The following is a 13,509-nucleotide window of genomic DNA, read 5'->3' on the forward strand; positions in this document are numbered from 1 at the left end:
AGATTATCGGTGAGCCCAGTCTGAGCACACCTATGGTTCGCCGTTTGATTTTAGGCAAGATGTCAAGGTCAAAATTTAAAACTATTATAGAATAAGGATATTAGCATACAGGCAAAAAATAACATAGAAATTTCTTTTAGAACTATTCCTTTTATACCCTAAAAAAATCTGGAAGATTTCTTTGAAAAATGAGGGTCTTAAAAAACTGAACATGGCTAAAATATATGGACTGGTTTGTGTTCAGCTGCCATCTACTATAAATAAAGAAGGTTCAGAGTAACCTATAAATTCTTTTTCATTCAATTTTTCTGTGCGTACAGAAGGAAATTTTTAGGTGTGTCCAGACCGGACACACTGTGCCGCAAAGGATTAAACTGCTATCTGGCCCTTTACAAGTATACAAGCTACTCAGGATATTCAGTTGCTGATGTTAACATGAGCAAATTGTATTATACCTTATAGTTCACATAAGATCTTGCTCTCAAACAAGATTCTGAAAATTAAAACGAAGTTTGTAAGGATCTTAAGTTTTACTAACATTTATTTTATTTTAAATCTTTACTATCACTTCTTATTTTCTACTTCCGGCCAGAATTAAAAGCTTTAACTTATTTATGCAAATTTGTCTTGCGAACGCCAAGTACTGAAGTTGTGGCTTTTTGCCAAGCAAGAGAGAGGAAGGAGTGACTAGGAGCAGGCCGCTTGCCATAGCAGTTTTACTCGGTTGCTGGTTGCCTTCAAGGCCAGAGGTTTAATCCTCTTGATAATTTTAAACGTATCGTAGTGTTAACAGTTCTCTGTACTACATACGGCCTTTCTGTTAATATACGGCCAATCTTCAAGTAGACGCTTGTTTATTAATCGAAAGTTAGTTTAGTTAGAATTTAGTTAATATTTTTATATTCTTACGTTCAGACCAGAAGTGGTTGGTCTCTGTATTCCGAAGTCCGGAAATCATTGTAAAGAGAGAAAAATAAAGGGTTTCGTATACCCTTCCTGTGTATCTTGTCTACTTCCCACATTTATTGAACATAGCTTTAGTAAGCTCCCTGTTCCGAGTCAGGTCATTTAATGTTCCCCAAGCAAGTAAGGAGGAACACGGAACCTGATAAGTTTAAACTTTGAGTAAAAGCTTAATCTGAAAGAAACAAAAAATTATACTCCCTTCGGAAGTCCCTCGCGACTGTAAATTTTCGACCCCATAAATTCCGCCTCCGAGAGGATCATCATAAAAGTGTTACAAATGAGATTTGCCTTTAGTATCCTAAAAGGTTCAAAAATACAAAATAAAATCAAAGATGAGAGAAAATTTTAAAATCCTGAAATCCAATAACTGTAAAAAAGTTCTGTTCTTCACTTAATCAGCCATACCATATACAGCTGATATTAGGAGAAAATGATAAATTTTAATGAACAATTCAATGAATTTCTTATGCACTTTAAACTATTTTCATTAAAATCTATAACTTTCAACTGTTATCATTGGTATGGTCTGTATGGTAATATCAGCTACATCACTGTTCATCATTGCTGGATCATGTTTCAATTTATAAAATGTGCAGACTAACAAATAGTGATAACGATTCAAATCACATCAAATATTCTCTTATTCCGACGATAAAACTTTCGTGACAGACTAAATGGATCAGTGCTCTGTTTTATTTGAATATAAAATCACATTTGATAATTAACATGAACTCTCTAAATTTACATAAAAACACATAAAAGAAAAGGAAAACATTATTTGAGTCTTATTTCTCATATAAAAATATTAAATAACTATTTCTTAAATAGCCAGATGTTCTTTAACATTTTAAAATATTTTGTGTCATAACTATTTAAACTGCAGTTTTTATTAAAATTCTGATTTGGTTTTATACCGTTCAAGTTGAAAATGTAAGCGAACAGAAACACTAGCGCAACACAGTTGGCCTTTAGTTGTCTTTGCTCACTGCACACTTATTACTTTGTACCATATTTTACATTAATTAATCACTTATTATGATTTGAAAATTCACAATTACTTCTCCTTTACGTAGCCAGAATGCAGATTTCATTGAAATTTATTTAAAGTAAGGGTTTGGAATATTTTAGATATATACAATTCCTGGAAGCGAGGCCCGTAGTTTATATTCCATTGCCCAGATTTGCCAGTGAATATTACGGATTTAGCCATTTTAATAGCCGACTTTAATATGCTAATTTAAAGTTTTGGGCTAGCTTAAGTAGGATAATTTGTGAAGTCTCTGACCACGTTTACTTTGATTTGATATTTCAACTTTATTACTTTAAATACTCAAAAGTGTCAGAATTTATTTGTACGCAGAAGTTGTGCTTTCTTCTCATTTAAAAAAAGAAATTTTTAAAACTTTCTTAAGACTTACAATATTTCAGACAGAGAGATAATTCGTCTTGTTGTAACTGCGTGTCTCATTGCTTCGTGTCTCATTGTAACTGCGTGTCTCATTGCTTCGTGTCTCATTGTAACTGCGTGTCTCATTGTTTCGTGTCTCATTGTAACTGCGTCTGAAGGACTTAGAGACAATTAGAACCCTATAACTTTCAGAAAAGATATGCGGAATACGGTGCGTAAAGTACAATATGCTAATCTAACATCACACAGAAATATTAAAGGGTATATTGCGAAGAATTTTAGAGTTAGTCTAAAGCAGCGGTCTTCAAACTTTGTCGGCTCTCCCTTAGAACTATGATGTTTTTTCAGAGTACTCCATTCCACCTTTAGAAAAATATACCTCAAAATAATATTTAAGATAGATGAATATGTTATAGACACTTTATATACAGACAATTAAAGAAAAGTATTTATTTTTTATTAAAACATTTTAACACAAAATTAATGTAATTTACTTATTATTAGCATTAACTCGTGTTCCAGTTTTCACCTACTCTTGCATTATATTAAGTGACAGAGTTCTATTTGCATTTTTTTTTACATGAACTGCCGAAGTCTAGCTCTATTAATGTTATCTACTGTTTCATTTCCTATTCTTCATTTAATTTGTGTCTATATCCTGTTTTTGTTGCCACATAAGTTGAGAAAGGTTTTTCACTTAAGTACGTTGTTCCGAATGCCATAAATGTTTATAATAGCATTGTGAGAATTTTTTAGGTATTCTGCATGAATTTACAACCAAACATTTAAGAACTGCTTTTGCTTAAATTTAGATCTTAGCGGCGAATCTGTTGATATGCGGATAAGCTGTTCCCTCTCCTTCATGGGCTAATCTTCTGACTTATCGGAGCATACTTTTTTAATCCAGTAATACTTAATAATTTTTTCTTCTGACATATATTTTTAAAAATTTTCTTCAATTGAAAAAGGTTCTTCTTTGTATAAGTTTTAACTGTTGTCTAAATCTAATTCACTTTGCATTAGAAAACTGTTTAGTTTTGCAAAGTGCTGCATGTCATTTTTTATGACATATGATGAACAGATGTTAAGTTTGCGATCTGTAACTAAACGTATCTTTATATTTTTTTAGTTAATAAACACTAGTCAGATAGTGCGAGTGCTTTATAATAATCTTCCGAATTTTTATTTTGGCTCGAACACTGGGGTTTCGCGACATACCAAATATTCAAACTTCAAGACATAGTTTGAAGACCACTGGTCTAAAGAATTAGTAAATACACTAACTTCATAAAGTAACAGAACTCATGAAATATAATATAGTAAATTCGGATAGCAATTGTTACGTAATGACGTCAATAAATGGTGGCAGCTATCTAAAAACTTTGTTTTATGAATAGCCTTTTTGTTTACTTTTTATAAGATGGCATCAGTTTTGCTGCACGCATTCTGCCTCGGTCTTTTCCATCTAGTGCTATTAAAAATTCTAATAATATGCATTTTTCCTGTTTTTGATAGTATGCTGTTGGAAAATTTATATTATTTCAAGATATATGTGAAGATGATTATATCAAGTGTTCAATAAAGCAAAAAAACATGCGCATTATCCAGGTACATGAAATGCGTTTCTTGTTTCCTAAATATTGAAGGTATATTGCAAAGCGTTACTCTGGACTCACTGTGTCTAAGTTTTTTAAGGTTTACATATATATTAAGGGCCTGTTTAGAAGAACCGTTGCCGGGTAGTCTCGGCGTAGTTTTGATTTTGTTTTTCTTAAGATTTCCTTTCAGCAATCAATTTAAAAAATTTAAAAAATTATAAATATTTTAGAAGCTGTGAAATGAAAAAATAAATAAATAGTGCGATTTCACATAATACGAGATTAAAATTCAACTACATAAAGATGCAACAGTCACAAGAAAACCTGATAAAGATTTTCTATCAATACATAATTTACAAAACAATTAACAATTGTTAGGCAGGATTTACTGTCAGTTCTATAAGTTGATTATTTCTTTATTATAACTGTGATTTTTTTTTAAAAAGCTGGAGAACTCTAAAGATGTATTTCATGTAGAAGTTTCAATCACTTGGTAGCTTTCTGACATGAAAACTTTTTGTGATAAGGCTGAAGAACAGATAATGATCTAGATGTCTCCTTTCTCCCCACACGCACAGCTTTGAAGGACAGGAGTTTCTTCAAAATAAATAAGAAGGGAACAGCCCATGACCTGATGTTATTAATTTATGTATTCTAGTTGTACAGTGTTTGAAATGGGAATGTTCCTTTAAAACAAAGAGTACTAAAAGCGTACTTGATTTGCGTACAAAAAGGTGTGGTTATTTTATCACACGCTTTAGTACGCTTTAGTACGCAAATGAACAGTTGCAGTCCTTAACAAAAAGATAACATAATAACAAATTTGAAAGTGCGTTAAACACATTTAGACAAAATACAGCAGCAAGATTTTAACCTGTGATTCCTCTGGTTTTCCCCGTACTGCCAACCTTTGTTTCTGTCTCCTATAAGAGTGATGATATCTCCTTCGTGGAAACTCAACTGATGTTCCCCGCTGGACAGATATGAGTAAAGAGCTCGAACTCTAGAATGACCAGTCTTGGAATCAGGCTCCACAAGACTTTTCGGACGGAGCGTCATTCCTACGTGGGGAAAGAGAGAATTTAAAATAATTTACTTTTAATGATATCATATCTTTGCCAGGCATACCTGGTAAATATTTTAAATATTTAGCAGCATAACACTGAAAAAACAGAAAATTAAATAGACGGGAAAGGCCCTTCCTAAACCCCTTAATTATATTTTATTGAAAAAATATCGAATTTGTTTCACCAAATGCGGAAAAGTCTGCCTATGGAAACAATACGTCCCGTAAGTGGCATTCGCCTGAAACATCGCGGACGAAAACATCGCGAAGAAAACAATGCAAAGCGAAAATATCTTAGTATAGTACATGGTAGGAGAAAAGAAAATAAGGAGAAAGCATCGCAGTTCTGAAACATCAAGGTCGAAAATAAAGCGGTTCAAAAACATCGCAGTTTTCAAACATCTTTGTAAAGAAAAATGTTTATATATATATATATATATATATAAACCTACAAATCATCGCATGATGATAACATTGGCAGACATGTGTGCTTTTTAAGTTTTAAAACTTGTAAATGAATATTTGCATAATGTTCTGTGACCTCAAGAAGGAATGAGCAATATTTTTGTTTTAAATAATAACTTTTTGATGAAAACACGATAAGGAAACTTAAGCATTCAAAAACTGAAAATGAGTAAAATATTCATCTAATGTATAGCAGTTGATAGAATTTTAAATTTATGTATTTAATTATTAAAAGTCATTATTTAATTATTCTCTAATGAAGTTGTACTGGAAGTTTTTCGTCAAAAATATAGTCGAAAAAGATTAGAAAAGGGTTGATGATTAACTAAATGTGGTTACCTGTATTAAAATTATTTAACAAATTGAAACAAAGCAAAATTTAATTTTCACTAAAAGAATATCAGATAGTTAATCATCTTGCCTTTTTTAATCTTTTTCGACTATATTTTTCATAAAAAGCCGGCAGTACAGGTTCATTAACGAGAATAATTAGCTAATGACTTAACAATTAAGTAAATAAATTTAAAATTCTATCAACTGCTACACAAAGGAATAATTTTCTACGCATTTTCAATTTTTGAATCTTCAAGTTCCCTTCTTGTTTTTTTAACGTAATATTATGAATTAATCCAAAAGTATGAAATACGGAGATAAAAATATTCATCATCCCTTCTTCATTTCGCAGAGCATTATGCGAATATTCATTTATAACATTTAAAAACTTTAAAAGCACACCGTCACGCGATGATTTCCAAGTGCTCTATTTTCTACCCCAGTACTGTGGAACCTCGAGATAAGAGTTTAATTTGTTCTAGCACTGAGCTCGTATAGCGAATTTCTCGTATCTAGAAACAAACTTCCCCATTGAAAATAATGGAAATCCAGTTAATCCATTCCGCACCCCCAAAAATATCAACATATAAATCAATTTTTATAATAAATAACACTGGTAAATAATACGTGGTGTGTTTCGGAGAAGGTCCAAGTACAGATTCTTAACCTTAGAGCAAGTGATAGGTTCCGACACCCAATCGCCTTTTAACTGCTTCTAGTTAATCCACACCAACAACAGCTTCCCAGTACCTTCTAGGAGTTTTCGGTGGTGATTGGATGCAAGAGCAACTCTTTTGGTCACACTTATCTAAGCCAACAATCTTCTTGGGAAGCATGGCGAAATAATTACTCTTTTGAAAGAAAAAGAAAAAAAAAAAAAAAAAAATGAAGCACCATGAAGGAAGTGGTTGTTTTTGATGAAATTGAATATGTGTATAGCTCATACATAGATAATAAAATGATTAAAAAATCAAGGTCATAGTACCTGTTCGGGGCTCACCATCACCCTGTTCAAATTAGTAGTCGGTCGAACCACCCTGGCGGCAATGCATGTTTGAATTCGTCGAGGCAAGGAGTGGTAGAGGTTCCTAATGTCATCCTGCGACACATTCTGCCAGGCACTCATCAGTTGTTGCTCCAAATCTGCAATATTTTGTGGTGCCCGAATCTGGCGGCCTACCAATGCCCTGACATGCTCCATTGGTGAAAGGTCTGATGTCCTTGCTGGCCAAGGAAGAGTATCAACCGCACGGAGACAGTCCAGAGGTATACGAGTGGCATGTGGCCTGGCATTATCTTGTTGGAAAATGGCCCCAGGATGACGTGCCATGAAGGGTAATGCAACCAGCCGCAGGGATGGTGTCAACATATCATTTAGCTGTTAAACGATGTACGGAGGATGACTAAAGATGACCTGCTGTCATAAGAAATAGCTCTCCACACCAGAGATTATGGCTGTATGCCTTCGTAAGACAAAGGCTGATTGGGACCGTAGGCCCCGTCCTCTCTAGACACGAACACGGTGGTCATCTGCTTCAAGTGTGAAGCGGGATTCATCTCTGAACACTATACGATGCCAGTCTGATGGCAGCCATGACGATCGGCTGCGACACTACTCCAGACGACTCCGCCGAAGTTGTGGGGGTCAAAGGCAAACGTCTTAAAGGCCATGAGAGGGTGGACGGTACTACGAGAGGTATAGACGTGGCTGTAGTGCGTTGAATAGTTGACAATGATTACCGTTGGGACCTGCCGAAAAATCATCCTATTTCGCCTCGGATTTGTGCTCCTTGGCCTTCCAAAGCCTTCATTTCGTTGGCAATTTCCTTGTAGCAACTATTGCTGCCAACATCTTTGCACAGCAGAGTCTCTGTACGCTGCAGGTGGTGCCTATTGCTTGGTATGACCAGCGAGCTTCAGGCAACCCTTCAATGCGACCACGTTCGTTAGTTGTCTGTAAGGTCTTCGATATCGTCGTAATGGCATCTTTAGTTGCTTCTTTACGGAATTACAATGGCAGCGACAAAAAAGATAAATTTTCCGTCTCTGTTACTAGCTTTATACTTTGCGAATTGCGTACTAGAAATGCGCACTATGATCGCAGTTCCTGTTCATTTGCCTTGAAGCACTGATCATTTGCATGATCATGATGTTTATGCATACCAAATTTCGTCACTATCGCAAAAGTCCTTCTTGGTGCTTCGACGTTTTTGCAAAAGAGTGTATTTTGATGTTAAATGTAAAAAAACTACTCACAAGCGCACAGACATGTAGATCAAAGAACACCGAGTGATCTGACGAATGGATTCCTCGAGTCGAGCCGGATCGGGACTTTACTCGAGTCACGTATTTAGAGATGAATATTTCGCTCATTATTTTCCTCGTGTCTCGAGTTTCTCGTATATATTGCTCGTTGCTCGTATCTCGAGGTTCCACTGCATATTTTACGATGATTTTTTTGAACAGCTTTATTTTATTTTTTACTAGGGTGCTTCAGAACTGCCACTCCTTGCTTTGCTTTCTCCTACGATGTTTTGCCCTGCGTTGTTTTAGTGATGTTTTCGTCCGTGCATTTTTCGTCTGTAACCCCTGTAAATGCCGCTTTTCAGTGTAAAACTGCGGTAATTTGTTATAAAGCATTCATATTTTAACTTTTCTTATCAATTGTTAATACAGTGAACCAGTAACCTTATTCGATTCAGATAAATAGGTCAAAGGTCCATACTTACCGTAATCGTTTGATATGAGACTAGCATTAGATGAAGCAATATTGAAATCTGACTTCGCCCTCATGAGAGGCCTAGGAAAAGGGTCAAGAGGTGCTTCTCTTAGGTCCACACAACTGGCATCGATGCTTCTAGTCTTCCTCAGAGTACTGCCCAGAGGGGAGGGAACATATAACGATGTCATTGTAGGCGGATTTTCGAGAATATTGGCACTCGCATATTCACTGCAGCTCTGTTTAACGGTAAGAACGAAATTGACATATAAATTATCGTCATTTAAAAATTATTTTCAACTGAAAAAAATGGAGATACTTTATACCACTTTAAAAACAGTTCTTCAAAACATATTGGCCACACACTCAACGGGCTTAAAATTCAACGTATACTAAACAACTCGAAGATTCATCGATGAAAACCGTCTCGAAAAATGCTTTCTATTTTTCATTTGGATGTCACATTTCGGAAATACAGGTGCTGAGAAAGTTATTATTTCAATTCCGTAGCATATTTATCCATGAAAAGAAACAAAGGCATACATACATCTGACAAAACAGTGCTCACAAAGCATACAGTGTTACTGCTTATACTTGTGCAACATTATCTGATCTTGGCATTGTATGATAAAGCGATGGAATAATGGATATGGGTATCATCAGATTGGACGATAACTGACTAAAAAACCTGTGCTGTTTCAAACACCGAACTTAACTTTCGTTTTTAAATACGTATATCGTAATACTCTTGGAAATTGAAAGGTACAATGATCAAACACAACAACGAATTATGAACTTAGCCGATACCCTGGCTAACTACTTAACAGCAGCCTCCAGCATCGCGCAGTAACAGAACGAACCACTTTAAGTTGATCAGGTGCTTCGAATTTGTTCAGTGTCGTAATCTCTAATCGTGATAAACACATGCCACAAAATATTTTCGTTATTGGATCTGACGCAACAAAATCTGTTGCTTATGTACCTTCTGAAATGGCATACAATCACAACACGAAAAGCACTGTTCGATAGTTTACTAGAAATAGCTCAGCACCCTTATTGTAAGCGAGATTCTAATCACTTTACATAATAAGATATAACACGTACGAAAGAAGAGCTATCAGTTTTCAATAATTAAGAATATTAGTCACAAACCTTATAGTTATTAGTCGGTGGAAATAATTTATCGATGGGCTCGGGGAGAGATTCTCGACTTTTGGCTATTTCTTCCCATTCTTCTAAATGATGCTGCAGCAGATTCTGCCCCTGGGTAGGAAATACACAAAACTTCCTGTAATTTTTATGTAATCACTTTGTTAGATTTAGAACCAAGTAAGAAAACGTAAAATTCAACGAAATATATTATATACTCAAGTTTCTTACACTTAGCTATCATCTTTAAATCATATTATTCCATTCAATTAATAAGAAATAGGTACGATTGTACTTAATAATATTGAGATTATCTTTGCTATATGCACAGAAAGAAAAGATAACGTAAAATACACCAATCTTCATTAATTAATTACATAAATTAAGAATTTGTTATTACAATTTACTTACTGTTCTTGGTTATATTACTCTTGTAACATGATTTCAAACATTTAAATTTTCCCAATTTGTCGGGGATGGGGAGGGAAAAGTTTTACCTCGTGTTGCTGGATGCAATGTGCTAAAGATATCAATCTGAAGTTTTAGTTGCTGTTTAATCTTGATTCCCAGCCAACACATCAGGTTTCCTAAATTTGCTGAATTAAATAGATATCGTGTGCCTACAAAGGTTTATAGAGATTTTGAAGTGGACTGTTTACTATTAAGTACATGAAATTAGAATGTATACGTAGAATATCATCTTGAAGTATATGTAGACAGTGGGCATACACTGACTACCAATAAGTATTTGGACACCTGTGATAGAAAAGAAAAACTAACTGTATTCAAAATCAATAGTTGGTAGAGCCTCCACTAGAGGTAATTACAGCGTGGACCCTCCGGGGCATACTTTCCACAAGTCTTTGTATGACAGCTAATGGTATTTTCTTCCACTCGGCTTGGAGAAGACACATAAGTTCCTTCACCGATTTTGCACGGGTAGTGCACCTCTGAATTCAGCGATACAACTCATCTCAGAGGTTCTCGATAGGGTTCAGGTCTGGACTCTGGGCGGGCCAGTCCATTCGATGAATTCCATTGGCACCATACCAAGCCTTGGTTAACGTCAAAACATGACAACTGGTATTGTCGTCCTGAAAGTAACAGGGATCCAACCCGTAAAACTGCCACAACGTAGGAAGTACATTGTCATCCAAAATAGTGCAGTAGGCATCGGACTTGAGGTAACCATGAATGGGGACCAAGGGTCCCAGCCCATATCAGGAGAAATACCCCCAGACCATAATTCCACCTCCGCCGAACTTGACTGTTGGCACAATGCATTCTGACAGGAGACATTCTACAGGTAGACGCAAGACCCAGACCCAGACCCTGCGATCCGAACGGTAAAGGGTGAACCTTGATTCGTCACTCCAAAGAACCCGTTTCCACTGATCTATGGTCCAATTTCGATGTGCTTTGTACCACATTAACCGAGCAGCGCGGTTGGACTTTGTGATCAAAGGTTTATGGGCAGCAGCACGACCATGAAAACCAAGCAGATGTGCTTTCTTACGGATGGTATTCATTGAAACAATACTCCCGGATGCCTGTTGAAACTTCTCGCGGATGAGGGTTATCGGTTGGGTGCGGTTCTTCCGAATTTCTCTGGACAGCACTCGTCGGTCTCTATCTCCCAGTTTCGTTGGTCTGCCGACTCTGGACACATTCCGACAATCACCGCTCACCTTCCACTTCTTAATCACATAGGCCATTGTCTATTTTGTGTACTTCAGATCGCTAGATATATCCCTTAAGGATCGGTCACATTTGTGATACCCGATAATTATACCTTTCTCGAAATCAGAGAGCTCCGAAGTGCGAGGCATCTTGCATGCAACTAAAGCCGATGCTGTTTCCTACACGATATATACCGGCGGAGTCCGTGACGTACCTTAGGACCGCTGATATCGTCATTTGCATAGGTTTCCAAATACTTATTAGTAATCAGTGTAGTAGAACATTAAAAAAAGCCCCCTTTCAAGACTGCGGACGCACGGGCCAAATATTTCAAATAACTTTATGACAAAAAAGACGTCCAAGTAACTATTTAGTTTCTACTGTAAGAGCAACTAATCCAGCGTAATGGATTTCATAGCAGCAAGAATCATGGTATCGATCGCGTATTAGCTATGGAAGATGAACAAACTATGTACACATACTTTCCGGAATGCAGCTTCTCAGAATTCAGTAAACAAAATTCCTTATAATATAGAATATATATCTATGGCTAGTACTTTAAGCCATATAACAGAACTAAGTAGTCAGTATGCAAATCATCCAATTTTCGTGAAGAATTAATGTTGTGTTTCACAGACTTTATTCGCAGCTTACAAATAACGGTATATATTAACAGATGTGTACATTTTTTTTTAAACCAGAGAATCATTCAGAAAAGCTCTATAAGTATCTTAGTACAGCACTCTGTTTCCCTAGGTCCATGAAATGCCAAGAAACAAGGCATTTAAAACATGCTCCTTTGTTTTACGTTTGTTGCGTAATTGACGCAGTACACAGAATTGCTGAAAATTCCTGAACGTCCTATTTTACTTCAACTTTAAAGATTTTACAATTTATTTCGAAGAGGTTATATTCACAACATTTACGGACGGTAAAAGCTTTTCATTTGGAATGAAAAAGATTAAAACAGTTACAATAATGAAGCGTTTTAAAATAAGGAAATAAAACATCACAAAAAATATGCAATTAAATCTTATCCAATATTCCCAAACTTTTCTTATCGCTAAACATTTTTCAAGTCATAAAATCTTTAAGAAGAACTAGCACTTTGGTTTATAGTTATAATAAATGATAACACATATATTAGAATAGCAAAACAAATATTTATTAAACTTTTTGTATTATATTTATAAAAGATGTGTTTTCCAGGTTTTAACACACACACAAAAAAAAGACACATAAAATTAATTAAATGTAAGAAACAAAAAAATTAATATTTTTAATTTTCAGTGACCCTGATGCGTTTGAATCTTCGAAAGAAGTTCTTTTAACATGAAGCATAATGCTAAAAACTTGAATTCTTATATCAGATGCAGCACCAAGCAGGTTTCTATGTTTGGATTTTCTTAGAGAGTAATGTGAAAAACCTGTTTGCACAAACATTTTGTGATAAGAAGAAATAAAATATGAACTTTTGATAAGTTCGGATATTTTTCTAGCAAACTTATTCAAAATTCCTTCAGCTGAGGACATATCTGTCAGCTCAGTTGTCTCTGTTATAAGATTTCATATCCAAAAATTTATCTTCCAGGTACGGTGAGAAATATTGAACAAAGGTTAATTACAAGTCTTGCAAATGTTATATTTCATTGCAAACTTTACTGTCTGTTTTTAACATGCTTCATTAAAAAGTTATTTAAAGAGGAAAACAGTCAGATTTATTCTTTTATAGTGATAAAATTCAAGAATATGAAATTTCATTTGACAGATGTAGTTTTATTCAATACATTAAAACCGAAAATGTTTCTTTCTTGTAATGATAAATATACTTCGTTACGGTTAGTAAATTTATATACTATATAAACAAAACTCATGAACCAAGTAGGATTTGTTCGACGTTTGTGGTTATCTCCATCGCAGCGGAAAATTACATACTTATGTTTAAATCAATAATACGTTTAGCGATAAAAATATTATACTTATTAGTTAGTATTAACGAAAACTTTATATTTACTTACCAATTTCAAGATGGAAATACAATAAAAAAAGTAAAATCATTAAAAACTAACATTTTTAAAATATTAAATTGGCAGTGAAACACTTCTTTACTTCAGAGCAAAGTGTA

General features: G+C 34.9%; 1 protein-coding gene across 3 annotated transcripts in view; it reads right to left on the bottom strand.

The window, feature by feature from the left end:
- The window catches only part of LOC118196369 (BAR/IMD domain-containing adapter protein 2-like), a 299,892-nt gene that overhangs the window by 37,242 nt on the left and 249,141 nt on the right, over positions 1 to 13,509 (bottom strand). The window contains exons 9-11 of one of the 3 annotated variants that reach the window (XM_085817241.1): positions 9,708 to 9,812; positions 8,566 to 8,794; positions 4,847 to 5,033 (exon numbers count right to left, since the gene is read on the bottom strand). In XM_085817241.1, coding sequence (XP_085673367.1) covers positions 4,847 to 5,033; positions 8,566 to 8,794; positions 9,708 to 9,812 — 521 coding nt within the window. Of the gene's footprint in view, positions 1 to 4,846; positions 5,034 to 8,565; positions 8,795 to 9,707; positions 9,819 to 13,509 lie in introns of all 3 variants that reach the window. The other 2 variants (XM_085817240.1, XM_085817242.1) reach the window with 2 other exon arrangements.

This window comes from Stegodyphus dumicola, chromosome 5, assembly GCF_044657685.1.
Source record: "Stegodyphus dumicola isolate Sdum_Otavi_A_Nest chromosome 5, ASM4465768v1".
Classification (NCBI taxonomy): domain Eukaryota; kingdom Metazoa; phylum Arthropoda; class Arachnida; order Araneae; family Eresidae; genus Stegodyphus; species Stegodyphus dumicola.